This window comes from Dermacentor silvarum, chromosome 9, assembly GCF_013339745.2.
Source record: "Dermacentor silvarum isolate Dsil-2018 chromosome 9, BIME_Dsil_1.4, whole genome shotgun sequence".
NCBI lineage: Eukaryota > Metazoa > Arthropoda > Arachnida > Ixodida > Ixodidae > Dermacentor > Dermacentor silvarum.
In genome coordinates, this window is record NC_051162.1 from 91,790,439 (window position 1) to 91,817,858 (window position 27,420).

General features: G+C 45.9%; 1 protein-coding gene across 1 annotated transcript; it reads left to right on the forward strand.

Moving 5' to 3' along the window:
• On the forward strand, positions 1–27,420 carry LOC119463347 (serine-threonine kinase receptor-associated protein). The gene is made up of 7 exons (XM_037724153.2): positions 1–153; positions 2,731–2,870; positions 11,123–11,273; positions 14,532–14,631; positions 18,662–18,799; positions 23,834–23,970; positions 24,110–27,420. The coding sequence occupies exons 1-7, from the start codon at positions 36–38 to the stop codon at positions 24,376–24,378; spliced, it is 1,053 nt and encodes a 350-aa protein (XP_037580081.1). The 5' UTR covers positions 1–35; the 3' UTR covers positions 24,379–27,420.

A 27,420-nucleotide genomic window follows, 5' to 3' on the forward strand; every position in this document is an offset into this window, starting at 1 on the left:
TCGCTGTGCATTCAGCTTCCGGCGGCATTCGAAAAATGGCCGGCTTGAGGCAAACGCCGCTCACTTGTTCGGGTCATACCCGGCCCGTTGTGGACCTGTGTTTCTCAAAGTTATCTTCGACGGGCGCCTATTACCTAATCTCAGCATGCAAAGGTGAGCGCGTCTGGAGTATCGCGGAATGTATCCATATACTGAGTGGAGGCTTGGAGCGACGTGTCAACATGCGAGGGGTATCGCGATTCTTTCATTCGGAGGTTCCATGTGCTCTCCTCAGAACGTCGCTTTCACGACTGAGCCCTCGCTGTTTAAGGTTCTTTGAAGAGTTTTTTTCTTTTCTAGTGAGGTCGTCGCACTGCGATCCTCGTGATTTCGGGCTCAGACATAGGTGTACACTGTCTCGTGGTACTAACTGCGTAGGGCCGCTGCGTCTTATACCACCCTACCGGCATGCCGGCTTGGAGAAGGTACTACGGTTGGTGTTAACGTTTTTACTCTAGCCGTTGTTAAACGAAGGAATTTCGTACACTCCAGCAAAAATTAACACACCGGCACTGAGGCTGTCGCCCGTGCTCGTAATGGTTAAAAATTGGTCGCCGCGGTTGTTTAAATGAATGACATGTCGTGACGAATCGTGTGATACGCAAGAAGTGGGCTGTACAAAGTTCACAGTACGTTGCCTTGGTGTTTTTAATCTTCATAGCCATTTCGGCCCACGTACGGTTGCTGCGTCTTGGTCTTTTTTTTTTTTTTTAACGAAACGTGTTTGTTTAGACGTACTTAGTGTTCGGATGGCGCTCTTGTCTGTAGGTCTCAACTTCGTCATCTGTGATGCTGCTTAGTCATTGAGCGCTGCCAGCAGGTTCGCAGTCGTGAAAACTTAAGTGTAATAGCTAGCTGTGGCTTGTATTTTTGATCGTGACACTTTGAGAGGCACTTTTTCTTTCTCAGGGTAAATTAAGTATTTGTTTCATTTTCCTGCCGGAGAATTTACAAGTCGCAGACAGGGAAATGCTTCGCATCCGTGGTACCTTCACTTTGGCATCACACATCTATTAGCGCCATAACGTTGACTGCCTGTGATTGTGTGTTGAGTAACATTCAGGGCTGTTCTTGAAACTTCATTAATCAAAGACCGTAAGTGGCTAGAATATGGCTATGCTCGAATAATTTTTATTCATACACTCCATCTAGAGGCTAAGAACTTGCGCAGTCCTCGTAGACCAAACTGAAGAGGTCTTCTGCCTAGTTATCTGGTTATCCTTGCCTTTCGGAATTTAAGGCAACATGTTTTGTGTATTGTGAGGTGACCGTATGCAACATATAAGATGACTTGTTCTTGCTCAAGTTCGTTGATGTTACCTAAAGCCATTGTAATGCAAATAAAACGAAACGCAAAGAACACTAGACTAATAGCATGTGTGGTGTCCAGTCTTCTATGTGTTTGTTTTATTTGTGCTACAATGGCTTCCCCAAACATGCGACTTTGTTGCATGGTCCACTGCTGGCACTAATTGAAGTACAGCTGGGGATTGTCAGCAGCAATGAACATTAGTGTTTGACTTGCATTCAGACTACCTTGTGTGTTTTGTACTCTGTCGGTCTCACAGTATGCGATGATAGTTGCACTGACCAAAGATGGGCAGACAACCTTACAAGGTTCTGCCTTACCTCGTTCTTAAATCAGATTTAACAAACTCATTCGACCCCATCCCATGAGGTTAAGGCTCTCTCAGGAGACTTCACCTCGGCCTTATCTACAGTTCATTATTGATATGAGGTAGGGTACTCAATGTCAAATGTATCTAGTTATTTGTATTTTCAGTGCATAAACCCATGTAAACCCATTCAGATGCCTCAGATACAGGAGGCTCAAAGCCCTAATACTGTAAAATAAAGCACTGTTTCAAGGAAATTTTTGCTCGGTACAGCTGCAAAACTTGCTCTGGTAAAGCATCTTATGGCTTATGTAAACTAGACCTAAATGTAGACAGCTTTGTAACAATATAAAAATTTACATCATTCAAGAAAAACTCTACTAAACACTGTTGGGTTACAGTGCGCACAAAGGACACAGGCATAGATAACAGAAAGGCACTATGCCTATGTCTTTTGTCTTTCGTGCTCTTTGTAGTTTAACAATGAGTCATTACCAACTCGCCCAACTTTCAGTTCTACTAAGCACAACTGACTCAATTTGCTCAGGAGGAGCTGTAATACATCGAGGCAGCCACGCCAAACTTCACCCGCAACACTGGACGCCGTTAGAACAATCAACAGTCTCCAACCTCACCTCAATCGTGCCTTACTGTGTGAGGTGGAGGTCAGAGCCTCGTGAGGTTGCCCACCTTTGCAAACACTGACCTCGTGGGTTTAGTTTCGCTTTAAATATGGGGCAGCTTAATGTTAGTGTGCTAGTGGCTGACAAATTGAATGCTCTGGTCCGTTTAGTCACATGCTTGAGTGTAGTAGTGTTAGCTTTTAGTGCAGATATGGAGCCGTTGGAAGGGGTAAAAGTCACGATGGACAGGTGGGCGTCACGATGGACAGGTGGGCATGCTAGCATGACAGAAAGATTGAGAGAAGATGAGGTACTACTCGCAACTTTTTGTTGTGCATTTTGTTGCGCTTTAAAACTTTCAGAGGGTAAGAGTCTTTTAATTTGCGAATATACCAGGGTGACTTACAGTGCTCTGCTGACAGCTTTACTTATTCTATGTTTGTGCTGTTCAGATGGGAAGCCAATGCTCAGGCAGGGAGACACTGGAGACTGGATCGGGACATTCGTTGGGCACAAAGGCGCCGTCTGGGGCGTTGCTCTCAACAAGGACGCCTCCAGGGCTGCCACCGGCGCAGCTGACTTTACTGCCAAGGTAGGTGCCATTGCCCTTCAGGTTCTGCAGGCTGATTGTCAAGGAGCTCAGGTCAGAAAAATCAGTGGAGACTCACTCATCAATATTTTTGCAGGTTAGGTGCACACTCTTACATGACTCATGTGCACTGGCTCACATTCTTGTTCATGCCCCCTCATACCAACTCTTGCTTGCATTCACAGTTGCTTCCATTTGCAGTTGCCGGCACATACTCACACCCGCCGACAGTAACTCGCCTTCGTATTCATGTCCACGGACTCTTCCTCACTTATTTAATTCTCTATCTCACACTTCTGAAACAAATGTAGAGCAAGTATGAGTCGATGTACTCGTGAGTATGCTCAGCTATGTCAGGGAGGCTCGTCTAGATTTATTTTTAAATCCTCGACTTTTAAAAACCCAGAAAGAGTTTTCTCTCAAGTTATTGCCATAAAATACCGCGGAAGCACCCAGTATTAACATTTCGAAAACTTCAAAATTCTGAAAATTATATCTTCAGCGCCCACCCCCTCCAAAGCGCCAGCATCAGCCAAAACAATCAACCTACGGCAGTCGCCGCGAGCCCGCTAGGGGCAATGGCGGATAGTCAACGTCTGATTTCTCGGACTCCCTAGGGGCCGCGAAAAAGTCTGAAAAATCGGGCACTCCAAAAACAATAATGTATACCTTTTACTGCCCCCAAGGCCTCAAATCAACACAGGCACGTCCGAAATAGCACTAAAGGCCTGCCAGTACATTTATTAGGCGTATTGGTTCTCGTACTGTGATAGGAGACGGCGGGTGCAGGCGAGTATAATCAAGGAATACATACCGTGTCCCATGACAATTGCGCCTTCCCACTCATGATATGCTTTAACGCAATACTTTGTGTATGCTTCAGCACGTAACACTGCTGTATTGAGGCAAAGCTGACTTTCGGGAACCGGCATTATGCAACACGCTATGCTTTCCGAGCTTCGAAGCCATTCGCAACAATTAAGGCGGAATCGGTGCCATTATTAACAGCGGCGAATTCTTTCGATGAAAAACACCGCACTGAACAGCAAGGCGCTTGGTAGCGAGCGCCGAAGTATCTAGGCCTAGCTTTGCTGCGGTGATGGCTATGGCTGCCAGCAGATGTGCGTGCGAGAGCGGCGGTGGTGGCTTCGATTAATGCCGTTTCGGGTCTGCCGTCATGGCAAAAGTCGGAAAATCGGACGGCAAAGATTTCTCGCGTACATTGACTCTATGAGGTACGTGGCGGTACAGTCGACGACCGATAATTCGGACTTCACGGGGAACGTAAATAAGTCCGAACTATCGAATGTCTGAAAAAACTAATGTGCCCAAAAAGGATAAGCTTATTTAGTTTCAATGCCCCTGTGCAAGGTAGAAGTGGTCGATTCGTTGCTACACACGCTTCCGCTTACGTGTAACCAAGTACAGTGTAGACCGCTTATAACGTAAGTCGCCGGAGTCACGAATATCCGCACTCTAAGCGGTACCGCACTACAACCAAAGCAACAATTTTCAAGGCCCGCACATATGCAAAACATGTGCATCGAGCCGCCACGCGTATGCGACAGTCGAGGAGGCGGCTAGAACATTTGCATTCAATTTACAGTCGAATCTCGTTAATTCGAAATAATTCACGCGGCGGCGCCACCGACCGGCATTGCTCCGGCACCGCCATAGAGTAAAAGCTTAGGAGAGACCCCTCAATGTCGCGCGCGAACAAAACAGAAAAGAAAGAAAGAAAAAACGCGGCGGAAATTTCACCCTCTCTCAAATGGCAAGGTCGCCGATTCTGCGTTGCGCCGAAAGATGCGTGTACGTGCCGACGTCTCAGCCACGCTACCGTAGCCACACGTAGAAAATGGCAGTGAGCCCTTCTTTCTCCTTTATGCTTCCTCTACTTTCTAGTCGCGTGTTGACCTTGCACGCTGCAGCTACGGCGCAGAGGGAAGCAGCGGCGCTGTCCCAGGCCGGCCAATGAAACTGCCCATGCCGGCAAACGCCCGCTTCCCGATAACGGCAGAAAACAGAACTTCGGGGAGCTGGCGCCGGGCCGGCTGGAGCAGTGACACCTGCACGGCGGCGGGCGTGCACGGTGACAGTCGAAACTGAGGGAGCTACGAGGGAGGGCGAGGGGAGCCACCGAAGTTGCCGAGGTGAAATCCGCTTCCCTGCCGCCTTTCTCCCTCACATTCCACAGTCTCTGCGTGCGCCCTTCGCCGTGCCGTACTGGCGCCACTCGCTCCCTCAAGTTTCGTTTACTGCCGTTATCATGAAGCGAGCGTTGGCTGGCGTTGGCAGTTTCGTGGCCCTCGCTCGCTATGCGCACCGTGATATTTCACGACTTGCACTCAAGATTCTGGTTTCAGCCTCACTGGCTGTTCGTTCGCACCACGTGCCTTCTCCTCCACTTCGTCTCTCTTTCTTCCTTGAGCACTCCTTGGGACGCCCGTTTGAGGGGAGCGTTCGCCGTCTCCACTGACTTTCGTACTCCCAGGCAGCCGCATTGTAACCGGTATTTCGTTTCCCGCAACTGCACTATAAGCGATATGTGTATACATGGAGTGCTATGGGAAAATTAACGGGAGTCTGAAAAGACCACACTATATCCGGTCCTGCACTATAAGCGGTTACGTTATAAGTGGTCTATACTGTACGCCTATATTTCTGCCGGCTTTCTGTTGTCACTGTGTGCTGATGCAAGGACTGCAAAGGCTCGAGTCAGATCCGCACGGCACATCATCATCTGAGTTAAGAGTCGCTGTTTGACAGTGGGAGAACTTGCTCAATTATTTCGTCATCGTTCAGTTCGGCACACAACACCGCGCTGTCAAAGTCTTCAAATGTAACGGCGGCAGGAATCAGCACACCGCAGCTTAGCAGGTCATCACTGTCTGCATGTGAGCTCGTTGTGGTAAGCGGCAGTTCAGGCTCTTCAGTCGGGGTCATTCGGACTGCGACTCAAGACTCATTCAGAGTCGGACTGCGAGGGGACCGGTGGCATTTGGTGGCATTTGACACGGCCTGTCGATAACTTCACAAGAAAGACTGCTTGGAGCCAGCAGAACGCTCTCTGGAACGCCAACTAAACAAACAGAATGGCGAGAACAGGCCATGTGCTGGGATGCCAGAATAGGATGCGATGATCATGATGTTGATACGACCTCACAATTCAGGCAAAACCTTCAAGATCCGCATTTCTCATTTAATCAGAGGCATAGTGCTGCGACTGAGACAAGGCCTCAGGAATTACCGTTTTATGAGTAATCTCTGAGGGCATACTTCATGTCTCATCGAGGTTGCCAGGGGAGATAATGGTGGCAGAATCCGCGTACGCTACAGTCACGGACGGAGTCCGGATAATCGATTGTAGAGCTGGCGGCTGTCCGAAATATTGGTTATCTTTACACATTAAGTCTACAGGGCCATTGGCGGTGCTGCGAAGCTGTCCGGATTATCGGTGTCCGATTTATTGGTCATTTACTGTATTCGCTTCCCCATCAATTACCATTTGAAAATAAACATGCTTTCTTCGATTCCGTAACTACTGTAGGCCCTGCCTCGAAGTTTTTCGTAGGCCACCATCTAGGTTTATACTGCTTCTATCTAGATTAACCCAATTTTCAGGAAAAGTGGGGTGGGCACTTTCACGGTATTTTACGGTACGTAGTGAATTCTCATTACATTAGGACTGGAAGTATGCTTCGTTATAAGTGGTGTTTTCAAAAAAGTGCTGAGGCTCTAGAAGAGCCACAGTAGGGCAGGGCAGGCATTCAAACAGTGTGAGAAGTCATAAAACTTATACAGAAAGTTAAACACGTTGATCCTCAACGACAGTAGTGAAATCCCACTGGTGTCCTTGAGCAGCTGCTTCGTCTGTTGGCTAACCATCACACGATAGTTAGGCTGAAGGAACTGTCGCCATGTGGTGGAGTGGCCTTAGCAGCAATTTCCTCCCTGGGTTATAAGAAGAAAGCGAAAGGCCACCATGTATGCTGCACAATGTGGCCATGTGCAGGTTTTCTGTATCACACTGTCAAAAGTGGGTTGTGGCACCACTGAGAATACAGTAAGTTTCCGTTAATTTAACTCTGGGTAGATTTTTTCAGTCAATTCAATATGGACCAAAGGTCCTGGCCAGCGCCCGTGCGTTTCAGCTGGCCGTACATTTTATTTTGAACCCAAAATTGTCTTTTGCCAGATAATTCAAACTTGACCAGTCAGCATGCAGGCACCTGGCGCTTATGGTGACCCAATAGTGACCCATTTTAGCGGCAGCATGCCTCGCGGAGCTTAGGGGAAAGTAAATGCATTGAACACATGTCGTCTCCCATCGAAAATGTCTATTTTAGGCCTGCCTTAGGAAGATTTTCAAGCAATAATGGTAGCTCATAATGCAGGTTCTCCCCAGACATTTTTGAGGAGGGGTGGACATTTGTGACTGAGGTGATGGGTAGGGTGTACACATGCAACTAAGTCCCTTTCTCCCTTTATTTCTTTTCTCAATTTGACCATTCTGCCATCTTCAATTGTAAATTCACGAACATTGTATTTTGGACGCATAATGAAACTAACGATGAGCCAGTGATGCATCCTGTTGTGATCGCCAAACTTTGTTAACCCAAAGATATGCACAGCTCGCTGCTGTCAAAATGCGTGTGAAAGACGCGTCAGCAATTTAAGTCTGCATCAGCCAATAGGTGCGCTTTCCACGTGGCAACAATAATGAATCGTGACATTGCCTTTTTTTTTTCATTTTTTTCGTTCTCTTCTGTAGCTTTTATTTGTGCGCGGCTAAATATGTCGCTATGACTTATTTGAAAGTCAGATCTCGCCCCTTTACGATGGTTCCAAATGGCGGCATTGCGTCAATGTAAAGTCACGCGCTCGCAGTGCGATGGAACCTCCCAACGGCCAGTTTTCTGCCTGATTTTATTGCTATAGCAATTATATGGACACTTCAACCGGATTTCTGCGGTCAGCGTTGCCGTCGTCGTCGCCGTGAGATTCCGTATAGATTCCAAGGGCGATAAAATCGTCGCTGCGCGCTATCACGGAGGGCGAACACTCGGCGGAAAGCAAACGCGAAAGGCCGTTGGGGTATGGGAGGGAGGGAGGCGGGGTGGCACTGGTGCTCCGGCACCAAAGGCGTATCTTGCCACTCAATCTCCCACGCGAAAGCAAGAAACGGGGAGAGGGGGGGCGGGCAGCTTCTCTTCTGCCAACAACTTCTCTGCCCAGCGGTCGCCCGCACCGTCTCTTATCTCCACACGGCTCTGACCTTTGTATGCGCTGTGCATTCGCCGCTCAATTTCCTTTGAAGCGATAGACCGCGCGAACCTGCGCTTGCTGCCAGTGTTTTGACAGTCGTTGGCTGCGGTCATTCAGTGTGATCTATTCATGTTTGCTTTTGCGCGCTGACACCATGATTGTTAATTCAGTTAGTAAGCCAATGTGTCCAAGTTTATGCAGCCGATAAAACTACTATCCCTACTCTGAATAGCTCTCTACTAATTTGCTATCGCAATCGATGCTTCGCCTTTCGGGGCGAAACTGCGACATTTTTTTGTCGAGAGCACACTAAAAATGTGCGATTTTCTCAACTTCTGCATCACTTTTCCTTCTATTATTTCCCCACATGATAAAGGAACACGGCGATGATCGCGAAAAAAAAATTCTGACAGGTCAATCAGAGCGGTGGGCGGTAAAGCGGGGTTAACTCCATTGCAACTGTGGGGAGAACCTTGGCACCATGTCTGAGAAAGTTGACCGAAAATTTCGTTTGCGACGTTCGTAGCCTTGCCAGCGTAATACAGCTATATTGCAGCGAAGCTGACTTTAGGGAACCTGTCGTCATTTTGCACTGCAAATTAGTCTCTTGTGGATTTTTCTAGCTAAAATATCGGGTGCACGTCAGATTTGTACTTCTTTTAGGAGCCTTAATGTAATTTCTGCTCTAGTTTTTTACTTTGGACACACATAAAGCATGTGTGCGTTTGATTCTGGGGCATGTTAAAATCTGCAAAATATTGTAAAATAATTGACGGTGTGGTCTGACATTTTTTTCTTCATCTTGTTTAATTTGACCGTCCAAATAGTTCGATCAATCTTGTCGGTCCCGTCAGGGTCGAAATAACAGAAGTCGACAGGATACTGTCAGAAGTGCGTTCATTGAGGTTGGGACCTTGAATATATTCGAATGGAATATATTCAAATGAGAATGGAATGCGTTGCCTTCAAATGGTTTTCCAGAGCGTGGCTTTCCTGGCTTTGAGAAACTTGTGCATCTTTTCATGCAAACTACATTGTTGTTATTGCCATACTACATTATGACAACTCATTATCTAAGTTGTGTTTGCTTTACCCTTGTGTGCATAAAACTGTTGATTGTGTTTAAACTGATTGTGTATAAACTGTTGATACAGAGTTGTGCAATTTTTTTCTACACATGTATATTTAATCATTTTTGTTAGTGTATGCTTGTCTTTCAGTAGCTATGTTTATTATAACCTGTTGTATAACTTGTTTATTTCTTTCACTGTGTTCCCTTTTTTGCCCCTCCTGCTTAGTCTTCGGACTGCAGTATGTAATAAAAAATGTCGCAGTTTCACCCGAAAGGCGAAGCATCAATTGCGATAGCAAATTAGTAGACAGCTATACGGAGTAAGGATAGTAGTTTTATCAGCTGTGTAAACTTGTACATACAGCAGCACCAGCAACACGCAGAACTGTTGTCGACGCCGTCAGTGTTTTGCCCGCGTTCGCACCCAAAGCGCGCGGCGTTGGTGACTGTTGCCGGTGCCTCTGGGGGCGGCTCGGAGGTTTTTGACGAGATCAGAACGGGACACTCGTCGAGTAGCATCGAAAGTCTTTACCACCTTCTCGCCTCGCAACGTTTTTATATAAATATGCATTTGCTGCTGCAGCTAAACGTCGCCTCCCCTCCATCCCTCCCGTCCCCCCACGGCCTTTCGCACGATGGAAGAACTCGCATTTGCTCTCCGCCGTGCGTTCACTCCCTGTGAAAGCACGCATCCCTCGCGCGCTTTCACTCGCACATACAGCATAAGGTGCGCGGTGCACGATTTCATCGCTGTTGGACTTATATGGAACCTCACGGCGACGGCAGAAATCCGCTTGGAGTGTCCATATAATTGCTATCGCAATAATAAAATATGAGTGTAGCAGTATTTAGAATGAAGCAGTCTCGTAATGAACATTCACTGTACTATATAAGAGCTGCCAAGAGTTGGTGTAATCCAATAGTCAGGCCAATCCATGCTGGTGCTGCTAGTTGTGGCATTTGGTGGCTGTTACTGGTTGCTCGCTAATGAGGCCTTTCTCACATACAGTGAAATCCCGATAATTTGAAATCTCTTAATTCGAATTGATGGATAATTCGAACTGCTTTGTTGGTCCCGCCAAAGTCCTATGTACTTAAATAGAGAAAAACTCCGACGAATTCGTACTCCAAAAACCATGCAACGGTTATTTCAAACAAAAGCTCTCACTCCCATGCACTGCTTTTCGGACAAACCTGCACCAAAGGCAAATATTCTAAGAATGTTGCGTGCCGTAAACGTAATGATAAAATGCTCGTTACCGTGCTCACCTGCCCCATCCCTCCCTCCTGGCACGCACTTGATCACATTACTGTGCACTCACGCTCCCCTGCTAGCTTGCGCTCAATCGTGTCGTCTCTGCACGCTGTCTCCAACATTGGATACGCAGGAGTACGTGTCAAGCTACCATCTTTTTTGGCTCGCACTCACAGTAAACGGCGCGAAAGGCGCGTTCCCATTGCACTTGGATTGTGCGGAACCTAGGCTTTTTCCGGCACATGTTGCGCGCTGTTGTACGAAAGATATGACTTTTTCAATGTGAGCCTAGTTTTGGTTATGGTTTTGTGTGCTGTATGGCACAATTCATCAGCCGCTATATTTGAAGGGGCTCTCCTTAGTTTGAACTCCGTTTTATTCTAATAAATTTCTGGTTCTCTTGGAAGTTCAAATTAACGAGATTCTACTATACATGTTGATTTGGTGTACAGTAAAGAAGAGTTCAACTTGTCGTTGTAAGCAACCTTTTGTGTTCACACTTGTCAGGCCTTGGAAAAGTTGTTGTCCGGACCCTTAGCAGTATATTAAAGACCCTTAAATTTTTTTTCCCTGGAAAACCTGCTGCAAATGAGAGTGCATGCCGCTAACTATGCTCAGTTGGCAGTTTTAAGGTAGCTTTGGTTCAATTTTTCTCCACAGCTGTGGAACGCAGTGGCTGGGGAGGAGCTCCACACTTTTGCTCATCCCCACATAGTGCGTTCCGTGGACTTCGACCCCGATGGCTCCAAGCTGCTGACGGGAAGTAATGACAAGTCACTCCGGATCTTTGACGTCAACAAGGTGGATGCTGGTAAGCCTTGGAGAACACTTAAAGGGTGACTGCGACAATTCGTAAGAGTGGTGCAAAATGTTTCACGTAGTAAAGGGACACTAAGGAGGAAGATTGTGCAGTAACCTGCAATGGTGATTGTCAGTGCAAGCTATTAGCCCGAACAAGCAAACGAACCAGCAAATGAGTGAGCGACAGTGCACTTCACCTGACTGTATTACTTTTTCGGCACATTTCAAGAACTATACAGTACCATAATCTCAATATTATGCCATATACTACTCGTACAAACATGTTCATGTATAGCTTTCTTCCCTATACCATTCAGTGCTGGAATGCCTTGCCTGTAAAGGAATTTCTAGCAGCCATTGAATGCATGTAATAGTGTATACAATGTATTGTTTTGTTATTTTACAACCCACTCCTCCTATAGTGCAGATTTGGCTGCGGTATGCGCAAAATAACGTGAAATGAAGTTGCCCGAAACAGCATCAATATTTAAAAGAAAAGGAACAAATGCTGGGCACTCAGAATTCACACAACAAACCAGGAACTGTAAATGCAGCCTTTAGAACATAGTAGCTTGGCTTGGCTTGTCTCGTGATTTGTGTGCAGTTTGTGGTTACAAGATTGACTAGCCCTTGCTGGTTTCACTGTCGTAAAAGGCACTGGCAACGAGGCCAGCGATCATGGAGAAAGAAAATCTGGCGACATATCAAAAGCACAATACCACTCTTTCTGCTGAACTCTGTGGCCAAATTAGCACTTGGCTAGTTCTTATTAGCAGGTGGAGCCCTTATTGTAGGAATGCAAACTTTTGGTCGTCCTTGGCCTGTGAGGCCCGTAGCAGTGCTGCGAAGCTCTCCGAATTATCGGTCGGTGACTAAAGCAGAGGTAAGCTCAATGCTAGATTACAATATGGCAACATGTAAGTAGCTTATCAGCGAAAACATAGGCTTTGTGCTGTGTATATTGGAATAATATTTGTCACATTTGTTCATGAGAACATTGTCTAGAGTTTAAACCACTTTATTCAGTTTATTGGCCGTGTGAAAAAAAGTATTGCAGGGTCTTTTGAATTTTCCTAATTTTTGGGTACCAATTTTATTTTGCTTGCGACTAAGTTGACCATACTTTGCATCTTAGTTAGCAGAATCGATTGTATTGCACTGCAGGTTCAACTTGCACTGCAGGTGCTGTGCGATGTGCACTTGCCTGAGGTACAGTGTAGACGAAAAAAGCTGCAGTTTCGGCCGAAAGGCGAAGCATCGATTCCGGTAGAAAACTAGTGGACAGCTATACGAAGTAAGGATAGTAGTTTTATCGGCTGTATAAACTTGTAAACATAGACATAATAACTAAATTAACAAGCATGGTGTCATGCGCGCACAAGAAAACATGAACGCATCTCACTCGATAACCGCAGAAACTTGCTGTCTAAACGCTGTAGTGAGGAAGCGTGGCAGCAGCAGCGAGCGAATTACGTGCCACTGCTCACATCAACGCGAACAGCAGGGAGGATTGTGCACCCCTGCTGCAGATGGCTTTCAAGCTGCAGCCGCTCAGGTGTGCACGCGCGGTGCAGAACACGGCCGCCCCCCTCCCTACTGTTTCTCCAGAGCCTTGTGGCCCGGCTGCGCGCGGTTGCTCGGGTGCCGTAGAGGAATGCCGGTGTCGCATGTACACTTCTCATCACGATCGGGGCCGATCTGGATCGTATTTTTCACAATGGTCGCTGCTACACAATCCAACGATCTGGGTAGAGTTATCGTCTGCCGATCGTCGGCAACTCTCAGAACTTCATTATGCCTTAGATACAAATTCAGATTTGCAAAATATGGGTAAATTTGGACAATATTTAAATTTTACAGCTTGCTATTGCTGATAGAGAAGGTTTTGAAACGTCTTTTGCGTTGCCTTCACTTTTTGTTCTTGACGTTTTCAGAATACTGCGCCAGAGGGCGCAGATGTCAGCCTGTGATTGCGATTCTCAAATGACCGTGTAGCAACACACGATCCGGATCAAGCTCGATCCAGATCGGCCCCAATCGCGATCGAAAGTGTACGTGTGACACCGGCATAACCCCTCCCTACCCTGCCTCCAGAGCGTTGCGCGCGACTGGAAGGCGGCGCACTTCGTCCCGCTTCCTGCCCTTGCATGCACGAGATTGAGTCGCGATCACCGGCTTACTCTCGCACGCTTTCACTCTCACATAGAGCATACGGTGCGTGGTGATGATTTTATCGCCCGTGGACTTTATCCGGAACCTCGCGGCAATGTTGACAGCAGACATGTGCCTGGAGTGTCGATATAATTGCTATCGCAATAATATTATTAGCACAATTGATCAGTGACTGGAGCAGTGAAATTTTGATACGCAGAGTTACAGTGCAGGAATTGGTTGATAGCGAGGGTGCTGAGCTCTGCCCATGTGGCAGATATCTACAACAGCTATCAAGCAATTGTGAATCTTTATCGCAGTCTTTCCATCTTGCATATGTATGCTGGCCAGCCATTATTCTTCCCAAGCAGCAACCTTGTAAAGAACTACTCTTGAGAGCGAGGAGTGGGAATAGCCTTATACTCTTGACACAGCGGGTCACCAGCGTAGCATCCTGCATTTTCAGTGCTTTAATCGCTGGTCACTAGTGCTATTTTTTCATTGCTTCAGTACACTATATTCAGTTTATTGCGTAGCAAGCAATGCTGTGGATTGTTAGAGCAACTTTTCACACTACCTTGCATTCATGACCGAAAGATTCTGTGGGCCATGCTCCTAGCCCTGACACTTTAATAGCTTGAATACTTGTAGGCATACAGTGACTACAGTACTTGCGTAGGTTTTGCAGCGTTGCTTGTAAATTATGAAGTGGAGTATAATAAATACAAACTATTTTTGTTAATGTGGCCTCACTGGGGCTGCAATATTGTTTTGTGTATCTGTTTGTGTTCCTTTGAGGGGCAAAGCGGGGGTAGCTGAGGTCAGGTGGTTATGGTGTAATAGGACACGAAAGAAAGTGAAGTGAGACCAGGACAGGATAGAGTGCCTTTTGCAGAGGCGAATGTACCAGAAGAACAAGAAGTCCACTAGGAAAGATCCGCTATTCAAGAAAAGTAACGTAGAAGAGATTTCAAATACATCAACACTTATTCTATCAATGTGTTCTCATGCTATCAATGTGTTCATGCTTATTACACTGTAATAAGCATGAACCAACTAGCCCAGCAACAAGTGTTGACAGATGTTGAGTTGACCAGTGGACGGTCTCCCATCCCAGACCCCATGGTGCTGAAAGGACACACATCTGCCATCAAGAAAGTGTTGTTCCTCCAAGACGAAAAGCGCTTTGTCTCTGCATCGGATGACAAAACAGTCAGGTAACTGCTGTTTTGACTAAGCTGTGAAAAGTGGTAGGACTTTTGATGAGACAATATTAGAACTGTGATAAGTGTCAAGTTTACGGTGTGCATTCTTACTTGGGTGGTAACTTCCTGCAGAACAACCTCCCCCAAACTGAATGGTAGGAAGAGCCCAGCAATGTTGCTAACAGTTCCGTAAGAGACTTATGACGATGGGGGATTCATTCACGCTTGTTTTCAGTCAATAAAGAGCTAGAAATTCAAGACAAAGTTAATTTTTGCTGGCCACCACTTATACCAGTGGCAGAAATCATATAATGTGTAATACATTGTTTCCGGTGTTCTCCTTAGCGAAATTTCACTAGTTCTGTAATCAAGTTTGGTGCACATATGGCAGTCACATATTTGAAACTGGTCATTGCTCAAGGCATGTCTACTTAGTAGGGATCCTGCGACTAACACCTCGTGTAAGATATTTGTCAGTGAAACACACTAGTCGTCCTTATTGTTAAGGCTTTGTGGGAAAATGAAACAAGGAGTACTAGTGCATACCATTGCAAGTTTGGCATTGACTGACTACTGATGTTATAATGCACTAAAGGGAACTTATTACAAACCTAACAGTAAAATTCAGTTATACATCTCGGTACAGTCGACGTCCGATTTCCCGGACCCTCAAGGGACCGCGAAAACGTCCGGGAAATCGGGCAGTCCGGAAAAACGAATGCACGTGAAAACGCACCTTTTTGGTAGGTATTTTTCGCTGACGGAGAGGGTCACGGCCGGAGTACAAGATTCTCATTGCTATTCAGCCAATGCATCGTTTAGGTGGCTCTGAAAAGAGCCGTTTAAAAAAAAAAAAATACGACGTGGCCGGCGCTACCTCATAGGTCAGCACTTGGGCGCAAAGAAGTCGCTTATTTTATTTTGCACGGTCCGCTTGCCCGCGATCATGTCTGCCTCAATTTCAGTCAACGTCATGTTGCCGCTGTACACCGATGACAGTGTCATCAGTGCTCGCGTCAACTCCGAGCTCGTTGGCTGTGTAGGAGCTGGCTCTTCGTTCTCGGTGTCGGAGTCGTCGGAATCCTCCGTAACTTGACGAATGATTTCGTCATCGGTCAACTCCGCACATAGCTCGAGGTCTTTGTCAGCGTCGGCGAAGCCCTCAAAGGTTATCCCGGCTGGAATCGACACGCCGGCAGCGCGCAGATCGTCGAAGGCAACGTCCGCGGATGGCAGTTCGTCCACGGAGGGCAGTTCGCGGTTGGCAGTTCTGCTTTTGTGTCCGCTCGACGAAAAGCGCAGCACGAAACAGCTAGGAACTCGGTTTTTGATCACTGAAGATAGCGCGCAGCAGCAAACGATCAACCGCAGACACGACCGCAGAGCTGGCAGAGCTGACAAAACAACACGCGAACGAACACAGTGAGTTTGGCCTAAGCTACGGCTGGCAACGGATTGAATATTGCGTGCGGTTTCGAGGTTACGGCAGCCGCGGCGCGGTGCGGCGGTGCTGCTGGCCACACCTGCGATGCGAGTGTGGGTTCGAGGATATGAAAACAGCCAAGTGAGGTCGGCAGTGTAAAAAGTCCTCGGATGGCGAAGGCTTCCGGAATTTCGGACTTTTTAATACATTGGGGGAACTCTGCCACAGATTAAATCAGCATTCCGGAATTTCGGGCGTCCGGGAATCGGACGTCGAGTAATTACATTTCCAACTTGCACCACCGCTGTGGAGATAAAATGACCAGTTTAGAATCTCCTCATAATTTGTCATTCGCTGAAACATGCTATCTTTATTGATCAGTGTTTGTACTTCAACAGAGCGGTTATTGTGCTCACTACTGCTTTTTATCTTTTTTTGTCCAAATCACGAAGCAAGGTTGCCTTTTCTGGTCTGCATTATTGAGTGCAAAATTTGTCATGTTTGCTTAACTCTTTCCCGACCACGGGGAAAATAGGTGTTTTTTGTATGTTACGGCAGATGTTTTTTTTCTGAAGGAACTACTGTACTCAATATTTAATGTAATACATGAACAGAAAGCAAAACCAATGCACTTTTAACACACAAAAGTTGTATTAATAAGATATATGTCATAAAAATATACAAAATGTTAAAACCAAGATTGTGCGATAAAATTGAACAAAGTTTGTAAAGACATGCTTGTATCTACTAATAAAAAAATTGTACAAAAAGTATGAGATATACGAAATGTTTTGCCGTCTATTACGCACTATCTCCGAAAAAAGTTTTCATTGAGCAGGTATTTCGCTACAAAAATTTTAACTGGAAGCACTGCAGTTGGGCGTGCCGGGCTGCGGCCGCTGATGTTGCGAGCTGGTTTGCGTCGTCGTCACTTTCAGACTGAAAGTCCGACGAAAAGTCAGCGTCCTCTGACTCGCTGCTATTCGATGTATCGATAAGATCAGCCGCAGAGGCAGCGGAATCTCGAATCGTGCCGTGTTCGGAGCCAGACATGTTTGCGTTCTGTTTTGACAATTGCGAAACTTCGGAGCGCGTTTAAAAATCATCGCCTGGTGGGAAAAAAAGCGAACTGCTTAGAAAACAAAAATATAGTTTCTCCTCTTTCATGTCCGATGGTGCAGTGTGTCCGTGAGCGGCGCGGAAGGTCTTGAAAGCTGTCATTTCAGACCATCGATAGAAGGCTAACCTGCCCAATGAACGCAGTAAAAAAAGAGTTAATTAGTATAGAAACAATGGACCACCATCTTGTGCACTTCTCTTCATTGCAGAAGTGAGCTGCTGCAGATATTTACCACATGCAGGAAACTAAATGTCCAGACAAACTAGCCAAACCATGACGCTGCGTGTTGTGTTAACAATGCGGGCCAAAAGAAATGCTCTTTTTCTCCAAGATTTGAGTGGGAACAAAGTTGTGGTATGTGCGAAATCTTCTTTCCAGGTAGTTGGAAAGATGAAACAATGCCTTAGAGGGGGTGGCTCTGTGGTGCTACTTGAGAAATAGAGTGAAGGGGCATGAGACGATTGCAGGTTCAATGCAGTGATGCCAGACATGCAGGCCAATGCAAGAAAGGACCAAGGGAGCTTATTCTGTGCATTTGTGGTTGCATTCATCCATTGTAGAGTTGTATGTCAAAATGGGCCCTCTTTGTTTGCTGTGAATGGAGTCCTCTCATCGTCAGAGTAGGTGCTTTATATCTCGTCTTATATTCAGCTGGCACAACGGGCAATGCAAAGAGGCAATAGGCATTGATTCGGTATCATTAAAAAAATCGGCTTTTTTGTTCTACCTGTCTTGGCAATTTATACCTGGTGTTTGCACTGGTTTGTAAAGCCTCTTGTCTGAAGCCACTTGTATGTCATATGTCTAAAGATACAAAAATAAGTAGAAAGGATGCAATGTTGTGGCACCTAACCTGAGGCAACAGGCGTCATTCGCTAAATGTGTGCTAGACGATACGCAATCTCATGCTGCAGAGGCTTCGCTAAAGTGCGCAGCAGTGGCACCTCACTTTACTGGCAGGACTACTTTCAGTGACAATGAAGGGAAAGCTATAGGTGCTACAGTTTCTGAACATGTTACTGCACCAAGTAGTCCCACAGAATAGATAGCGCCTTGTGTTTCTCTGAGCAGATACTGAATTGATGCAACTTGCTTCTGCAACAATTTCGGACAGGAAAAAATTTCTATTTAACACCGAGTGGTGTAATTTGTGTCTTGTTTTAATATAAGCGACGTAGTAAAAATGGTAGATGTTTTCGGTTTCCCAGGTTAAACAGATGCAAATGAGACTTGTTTTTGGCAGCACTGCCATGCGTGCAGGCTTTGTTTCCATAGCTTTTCCTTCATTGTCACAGAAAGTTGTCCACATGCATAGTGCATTTTTGTCAGCATGCATCTCGAGCGGTAATTGACGAGGAGTGCGTGCATCAGTGACACCGTGTGCAAGAGAGACCTGAACATGCTACTGCAAGTCCTTTTGGTCGCATTTTAATGTGAAGAGCCTTTAGTTTTTTTCTCTGATGGGGTTTGACTATGGGGGCCAAACATTGGACCTTCAGGTTCTGGGATTACGTGAGCGGGGCGGAGGTGGGCAAGCTGGATCTTCCCAGCGCCCCGAGTGACCTGGAGTTGACCCCGGACGGCAGCATGCTCTTGGTCACTCACGGCCACTTGGTGAGCACATGGAGCACCGAAACGTGAGTGTTCATATATATGTATTTATTGTATTTGTTTGAAAATACCTTACAGAACCTATTCAAGGCATTGAGTGACAGTGGCATCACAAAGACAAGATAGGTGAAAATTTAAGAAATCGAAATTCGTATTAAGGCAAGTGCAAGACTAACATAACAAAATATGAGTGACATTATACCAGTACAACTAGCAAACAAGGAGTGGAAGTTTATACAAGAACCAAAATAAAGCTTCAAAATAAAGGATTGCGAAACAGTGTTACAATTCTGATAGCTGTTCATTGCACACTGAAAGAAAGAACGTTTCAAAGCATTCACCAAGTGGTTCAAAATTTCATGAGCATGAGGTATGCGTGTATGCTCGTGTGGTGTGGTGTTGTGATGCTGTGGTACCTCCTCATAAAATGTTAGCTGGGGCATCCGTAAATTTTTTTGTCTGTTAATTCGATCCTGACGGGACCAGCGAAATTGATCTAATTATTCAGTGGGTCTAATTAAGCAAGATACACAAAGTATGCCAAAGCACACCGGAATTTAGAAGTACTTGCTAGTGTCTTACACGCTCCCGAATCAAACGCGCCCACTCTCCCTGTGTTCAAATTTAAAAAACTAATGTATAAATTGCATTGAACTCATAAACAAAGAAATCTAATGCGCACCCGATTTTTTAGTTCGAAAATTATGTGTTGCACAATGAAAGCCGGTTTCCTAAAGTCAGCTTTGTCACAGTACATTGGAGTTACGCAGTAAAGTATGTGAACGTCGTGAAGGCGGCTTTGGTTTCATGTCCAATTGCAACACGCAGGCAATATTCGGCACAAATTCAGCAAAAAAAATCCACTAGTTAGAATTGGGGTAAATACCATAAACAAGCATTATGAGCTCTGGTTATTGTTTGAAAATATTCCTAGGGCAGGCGAAAATTAGTGGTTTCAATGGGAGATGTTGTGGGTTCAATGCATTAACTGTCCACTAAGTTCTGGCAAGCCACACTACCACTAAAGAGATCAGCAAAGAGGTAGACGTGCGTGCGCTGACTGGCTAAGTTCCAATTTAGGATCTAAATAACCATTGTTTATGCCCATATAAATGCATGGGGGTCAGCCGGGACCTTTGGTCAGGATCGAATCAACCGGAGTCGAATTAACGGGAGCCTACTGTAGTTCTACTCATTGGATCATTGGATCTGTGTTGTAGGTGAGAATGAAGAAGTACAGTACTCTGTGTCCTGCATCCGTCAACATGGCTTAAGCTGGGTTAGTTAGTGAGGTTTCACGCTTCTTGTGCCAGCGGAAGGACATGAAGGACAGGGTCAGAAACACAAAGAAACTGGACTTGAATGGGTGAAATGCACGTCACTCATTCAGTCTTGTTTAATCGTGTTCGTGATGCTGTAGTTTTGTCTTTGCGTAGTGCAAGATTCATGTGCACCTGCTTTGAGCACATCTTTGCTCACTAAAATCTTTAGATAGTTTGTCTGCATGTTCAGTCATGGACATTTTATGGGTTGCTCAATTTTGAGGTCGACGGTTGTTTGTGGAGTGCCGGTCTCAAGGTCTCAGCTGGTAGTACAGTAAAAGCTCGTTAATTCGAATTTCGTGGGGACGCCCAATGAGTTCGAATTAAACCGAAGTTCGAACTAACGAAATTCATTGAAGAAACAGCAGGAATTGAGACCGGGTTGTTGAAAATCACTCAAAATATTTACTTGCGAAAATAATCCGTGATCACTGTCTGTTTCTCTTCTTTGAATGCGATCGCTATAGCCTTGTTTTCCAACGCGCGAACGTGGCAGAAAGCATCCTCTGCGTCTTCCTCGAAGCTGAAAAATAGACGCGCGACACGCATAGCCTCCATTAGTTCCAAAGCTGAGGGCCGCGTGGGTGCATCATCCTCTTCGTCATCCGCACCTACATCGACGACGGGCGCTTCTCCACCAGTCACCTGCACGATGATATCATCGTCGGTGATTGTGCCGCAGACCGCTGCACAGCGATCTGCATCGACGTAGTCGTCGAAGGTCACGTCCTCCAGCGCATCCCGCAATCCGGCAGGAATAACCACGGCCTCGCGCTCGTCGGGCTCGCAAGCTGTGCCCTCATTGGTCACACAAATGCAACAGTTGTTGCCGTGACCTGATCCCAGGAACGCACCAACATATGCAAGGCCGTGAGCAGCGTCACATCGTAGCGACACGGCACCGAACGACTTCGTAGCTCTGACGTACACGAGGCCTAGCGACTGAATGTGCGGCACACAAAGGACACGGAGACTACGCAGACACGTCCGGCACGAACCGCCACACGATGCGAAGAGCGAGCGCAATGACGACAGTGACGCCGCTGCGCTCGCGCCATCTATCGTTGAGCCTTGAAAGCTTGCGGCGGCAGTATAAAATACCACCATGCAGCGGCGCGCAGTTCGAATTATCGATAGAGGAGCCGATGCGCGCGTGAACTAACGAGTTGGTTAACCCATAGACGCCTATATATTGTGGCCGGACCATGACCATCAGTTCGAATTAACCCGAAAGTTCGAATTAATGAGGTGCGAATTAACGAGCTTTCACTGTAGTGTACTCGGCTCTAATTTGGGTTTGTTTGTGCATATTCAGTCGCTGGATGCCGTTCAGGACAGGACATAATGCTGGCTACTAACACGAAAGCTCGTGTCTGTCGTCTGCTTTATGCTCAAGTAGTCTGTCCTGGTGTGTTATTCTGAAGACTGTGAAATTCTACCATGTTGGTGACATTATATTGATGCTCTTTTAGTCTCACTGATACACCTGCCAGTTTGACCAACATACGTTCTTTTGCACGAAAGCGGGATGGCATAGACGTTACGAGTGCAGAATACAAGTTCTTGGCGATGTCTAGTAGAACATGCGTTCGTCTAGCTATTCTCTGAATTAACCTGTTTGGGCATAGCTTCTGTAGACGCTCAGGGGCAGAGAAAACCTCGTTCACCCACGATTTTCCCATAAGTACTCAAGTAGTCTGTCCTGGTGTGTTATTCTGAAGACTGCGAAATTCTACCATGTTGGCATTTTGAGCCTATTAGTGAAAGCATAACCACGCTGCGAGACAAAGCAGGTGATTGGATGACAAATTTGACAATATCCCAGAGTTTACCACTGTCTAGAGTAGCATCCTTGTTCAATGGTGGAATTTGACATAGCATCCATTTTTAGTTTGCCAGCATCAGAATGTGTTAGAATGTTGACTGTTTGGATTAAGTCACACAGGAGCTATTTTGGTAACAATCCATGTCACGTTCTGTTCTTGTCATTTAATCAGGGGTGCAACAGCTGTGCCAATTGCGCCATTTTGATACAATTTCGTATTTTTGCGCTGAGCTGCGCCAAAACCGTGATATACAGTAAAACCCCGGTCATACGGTCACGGCTGGTACGAATTTTGGTGTGATACAAATTTGTAACATTCCCCGGCCGAAATAGATTGCTCTCAATATGAAAAAAAAATTGGCTGTTATGAACGCGTTGCCGCGCCACTGCGGATCATATGAACGCATGAGCAACAGCGGCGGCGGCAGCCGAGCCAGCGGAGCGGAGCGACCGGCAAAGACAAGCCGGCACAGCGGGATCTGGACTGGATCCATAGTAGCCAAGCAACCGGCCACGTCACGCGGCTGCACAATCTCTCATTGGTCCCCACGTCGAGCGGGCCGGACCACATCACAGCCTAGCTGATGCTTTGACCAGAGAGAAAGACAAGGACCGCTGCAGCAGCCACGACGGCAAAATAACGATTGTGATAGCAATTTAGTAAACAGCTGCATGAAGTAAGGATAGTAGTTTTATCGGCCGTATAAACTTGTAAGCATAGGCATACTAACTAAATGACGGTAAACACGAACCCATCTCGCTCGATGACAACGCTGGAGTAAAGGGCAGTTTATAGTCCGTCGTAACGCGCACGCTACGGTACGTCGGCGAAAATGAGGACGCACCGGCGCAGCCAATGCTACCGGTGGCTTCCGACGCACACCGGCGGGCCCGGCGCCGAAATGGCTCCTGACCCATTCGCGCGTCAGAGGCGATGGCACCGTCAACCCACAATGCATGCGCGAAAAAAGAAATGCGCCCACGGCCGCTTCAGTAATAACAACAAAAACAAAATCACCGAATAAAGAAAATTGGCATGCTAAACAGCGCCCAATGCAGACATTTTTCATCTCGTTCCCTCATGTGTGTTTGTTTACTGCAAGTGTATAAAAAGCTCCCCTTCCCCCTCCACTTGATTTCATCAATTGGTCTTACTGCTTTCAAAATATTAACTAGTTGAATAAAGCACTGGTAATTATTCATTGATGTACATTGGACAACAGAAAATGTAATACACTGATTAACTTCTTCATATATACAATGTTATACAAGGCTGCAGAACCCCGGGAAAATGTGGCAGTGAGGAAAGCCCCAAACCGCCACAGCAATGTCAGGAACAGCTCTGCGCACGTGGATAATTACAGGACATGTATTATGTTCCGTGACAATAGCCCCTTTTCATTGTTAATATGCTTCACCGCATAACACGGCTGTATTGCGGTGAAATGTTATACAAGGCTGCAGAACCCCGGGAAAATGTGGCAGTGAGGAAAGCCCCAAACCGCCACAGCAATGTCAGGAACAGCTCTGCGCACGTGGATAATTACAGGACATGTATTATGTTCCGTGACAATAGCCCCTTTTCATTGTTAATATGCTTCACCGCATAACACGGCTGTATTGCGGTGAAGCCGACTCTAGGGAGCTGGCAAAAACTGCAATAACATTGTGACGTGCTTATCGAGACTTACAATCGCATACTTTCGAATTTGCCTCTGCACCGCTACATTTATGTGACCACTGCATTCAAATGCAACGTAAGATGCGGGAACAATACAGAATGGCGACATATCAAATGGGAACATAATACATAGGAGTCGGGCTTCAGGTCAGGACCACAGAAACACGGCCTAGCATACATGCTTGCACTTATGTTTTGGTTGTCTGATTGGCATGTCTTTCTCGCACAATAGCATGGAAAAACTGAAGGAGTTCCAGATTCCAAGCCAGGTGAACTCTGCATCCCTGCTGCCTGACAAGTCCTTCTTTGTCTGTGGAGGCGAGGACTTCAAGATGTACAAGTTCGAGTATGAAACTGGGACAGAGCTTGGTGAGGCCAATGTCTACGCTTTTAATCCTGAAATTTCTAGAATTTAGCTTTGCTGAGAAAAAAAAATGCATTAAACTGGCAGTTTCCTTCGTTTATTGTGGCATGTGGTAATGTGACAGTGATACTCTTTGCATTTCAGAATCGTTCAAGGGACACTTCGGACCCGTGCACTGCGTGAGATTCTCCCCCGACGGCGAGCTGTATGCAAGCGGAAGCGAAGACGGAACCCTGAGGCTCTGGCAGACGACGGTCGGCAAGACGTACGGCCTGTGGAAGTACGTGCAGCCAACGGAAGGCCCAGTTGGCGACGGCGTGGCAAACAACAACAACAATAACGACATTCCCACACCCCCTGACACCGCTGCCACAACGCCGACTGCCAACAGTGCCGTGAAAGCAGAGGCGTGATCTCCCAGGGCTGACGAAAAAGAAACCTGGAACTGAGATCCAGCAAGCTATTGGGGGACAATCTTGGGATCATGCACAAATGAAAGGCGGATGGTGCCACTGTGCAACTTACAGCATAGCAGAAGTGGCCCCATTTGCTTAAGGTCGGCAGACGTCTAGAAGTCCAGAAGTGTGCTGTTATCACAGTTGCATGCAGAATGCTCGTGTCTCCCTTTTTTTTTTCCCTTACTTTTTTATTTTTCTTGAAAAGTGAATAACTACGGGGAGAAGGAAGTCCTCCTGTTCAGGTTTTGTTCTGCCAACCATGTTATGCACAGTTATTGTGGAAGTGCGGTTGCCATCTTTGCTTTACTCGAAGTTTGGGCATTTTCTTTTCCCGTTCGTTTTGTAGCATCGATGCCCATCTGCCTAAGTCGGTAGACAGCTGGAAGCCAGTGTGGTGGTCGCTACAGTTGCACGCACAATGCTCATGCTTCCATTTCTCTCCTTTTTTTTTTTAATTATCATTATTCCTCTGGTGTTTACCTATGAGAAAGCCAAGTTGACTACAAGGAGGAAGGGGATTGTCTGCTTCAGATTCTTTCCCGGTAGCCACGGTATGCATATTAATTCAGTGTTCTGAAAATGTGGTAACAGTTTTACCATGCTGAAAGCTGGGGCATTCTCTCCCTCTCTCTTCCTCTTTTTTGTCTGGTTTGTAGCCTGTGTTACCTGGCAAAGGAGAACGTGTGAAGGCCATAATATGGCATTGGTGGACTTGTAATCATGCTTTCTTTGTTACATAATGAGAAAGCAGGTTTACTGTGCCCAAAGGTTGGGTTACTTTTTTTTTCTCCTGTTTAGTTCATAGTGTGTCACACCACACACAACCTAAAGAGAGCAGGAAAGCAGTGTCTGGTGTTGCCGGTGGTTAATTAAAGCCCTCTTTGTTGTTAAGCTTAGTGCAGAAACCTTTGTTCTCTGCTGTGAAGCTTCTACATCTGTTTAACATTATGCAGTGCTTTGCACTCGAGAGAAGGATTGGTATGCAAATGGGCCTGCAATGAGTGCATTGCTTTTTGACTGCTGTGAATGTAGCTAAAATGTGGCAGATGGGTCGTGTTGACATGAAATTAAACAAATGTTTGCTTCATCCTTTTTACTGCATGGGCTTTCATCCATTTGTTTCTATGAAATAGCAATTTTTGATATTGTAATAGATGAGGTTGGATTCCTGTGTCGGGGTAGACTTTCTAGTTATCACTTAACATTGGCAGGTTGTGATGTTCTCGTGGCTCTGTGAACTGTACCTTTGTGTGTATTGCCAACTCCATGTAATCTGCACCCCCAATTTGAACTCTCGGAAAGACTCCGGGATCAAAACTGTGCAACAACTGCATATTGAATTGAACATTCATACCTTTACATAAGTAACTCGGCACAATTGCAGGTTTGAAGTAAAGGTACAGTTTACTTATTCAGTTATCGCAAACTTGACGACGGCTGCTGCCTGCTTGAAGCGCAGTATGGCTTCCCAGCAATGCAGACTACATTTATTGTGAATCTGCCTTGAGTGGTTGGCGTCATGGCAGTGCACTTTCAATTGACATAAACCACTCCTGAAGGTAAACTTATTTGCCTACCGGCGCTGTGCTTAAATGTATTGAATTTCTAGTGTTCTGCAATTTGAGCTTGTGAGTACAGGGAACAAGTAGAAACAAAAAACTAACAGTCTACAATGAAAACATTGTGAATAAAAGAAAGGATGGTTCAATTTCAATATTTCAAGTAATTTACGCAGGTTGGGATGACATTGTAAAATGTGCACATGGCACAAAATATTTTGAGAATGGAGCATGTACAACTGTCTTGGTACATGCTCGTCACTGTAGCACTTGCATAGTGCTTATGAAAAAGATTCAGTTACACGAAAGCTCTTCATTGCAGAATTTTCCATCTTTCAAGCAAGAATCTGAGTCTCGTGCTCCGTATAAACTAATAGCTTGTAGTCCGCTGACTTTTATCTAGAACTGTATGCTTTCTCGTGAAACAGGATCCCTTTTCTATGCTTTAGTACCCACAAAGGCAAGAAACTTGCTATAACACTGTTCCAGCTTACCTGTGTGAAACTTGTGCAGAACAGAATTTTTACGTGGCAAGACTTATCATCCGGTTCATAAACTTTTGGCTAAGACCAGATATATTGAATCCCTTTCTAAATCCCGTTCATGAGCTTCACAGCCAAGTGACTAGAAAGATAACTTTGCTTCAACAGAGTTTCCCTGCTTACGGAACAAAGTTTTTAATGGCTTATGTGGTTCATAAGCATTTTTTCCATGGTTTTGCAGATTTTGACGAAACATAGTACCCCCCTTTTTTTTGTGCTGTAGTAGCATTGAGTGGTGACAAAAAAACTGCTTCAACAGTTTTCTAGCTTGCCTGACTGTGCGGAACAGAGTTGTTTATGTGCCATGTTAGTTGCTTACGTGGTTCACAAACGTTTGTTTGCAACTCTGCACACTTGAGTATAGCTGAATCCCTGTTTTGTGCTCTAGTAGCCACAGCTGATAAGGCAGCAGCTTAGCAGCCTTAGCGGAGCTTTCCTACTAGAAGGTCTCTTGCACAAAGTTCTTCACTTTGGTTTGTTAATGAGAAAGTTTGACAACATTGCTTGGGGATATCTCATGTGGGGGCTCATCTCGCCCGTATCATCAAGAGTGTGAAGCTGCAGCAGAAATTAAGTCAATGCTAATTTTTCAATAGTACACGCAGCTGATGGCCTGTTTTATTGCAGGCGTTTTATTTTGTTGTGTTAAACATTTGACTTCCCACTGTTCCTTCCCTAACATTGGCAGCCTGCTATTGGTCGGGTTGAAGTGTTAAGTTTTGTTTGCATTACGTCGTATTACAAGTGCTATTTTGAAACAGCCAACTGTGATTCTCCAAGAACGACCTGGCCTCTTCCTCTACAATGGGAGTGACGCTTGCCTCAAGCCGGAGATATATTGATGACTGTGCACTTCTCAAAATAAAAGTTTGGCATGCCTTGCCAAAGAAGGCTAA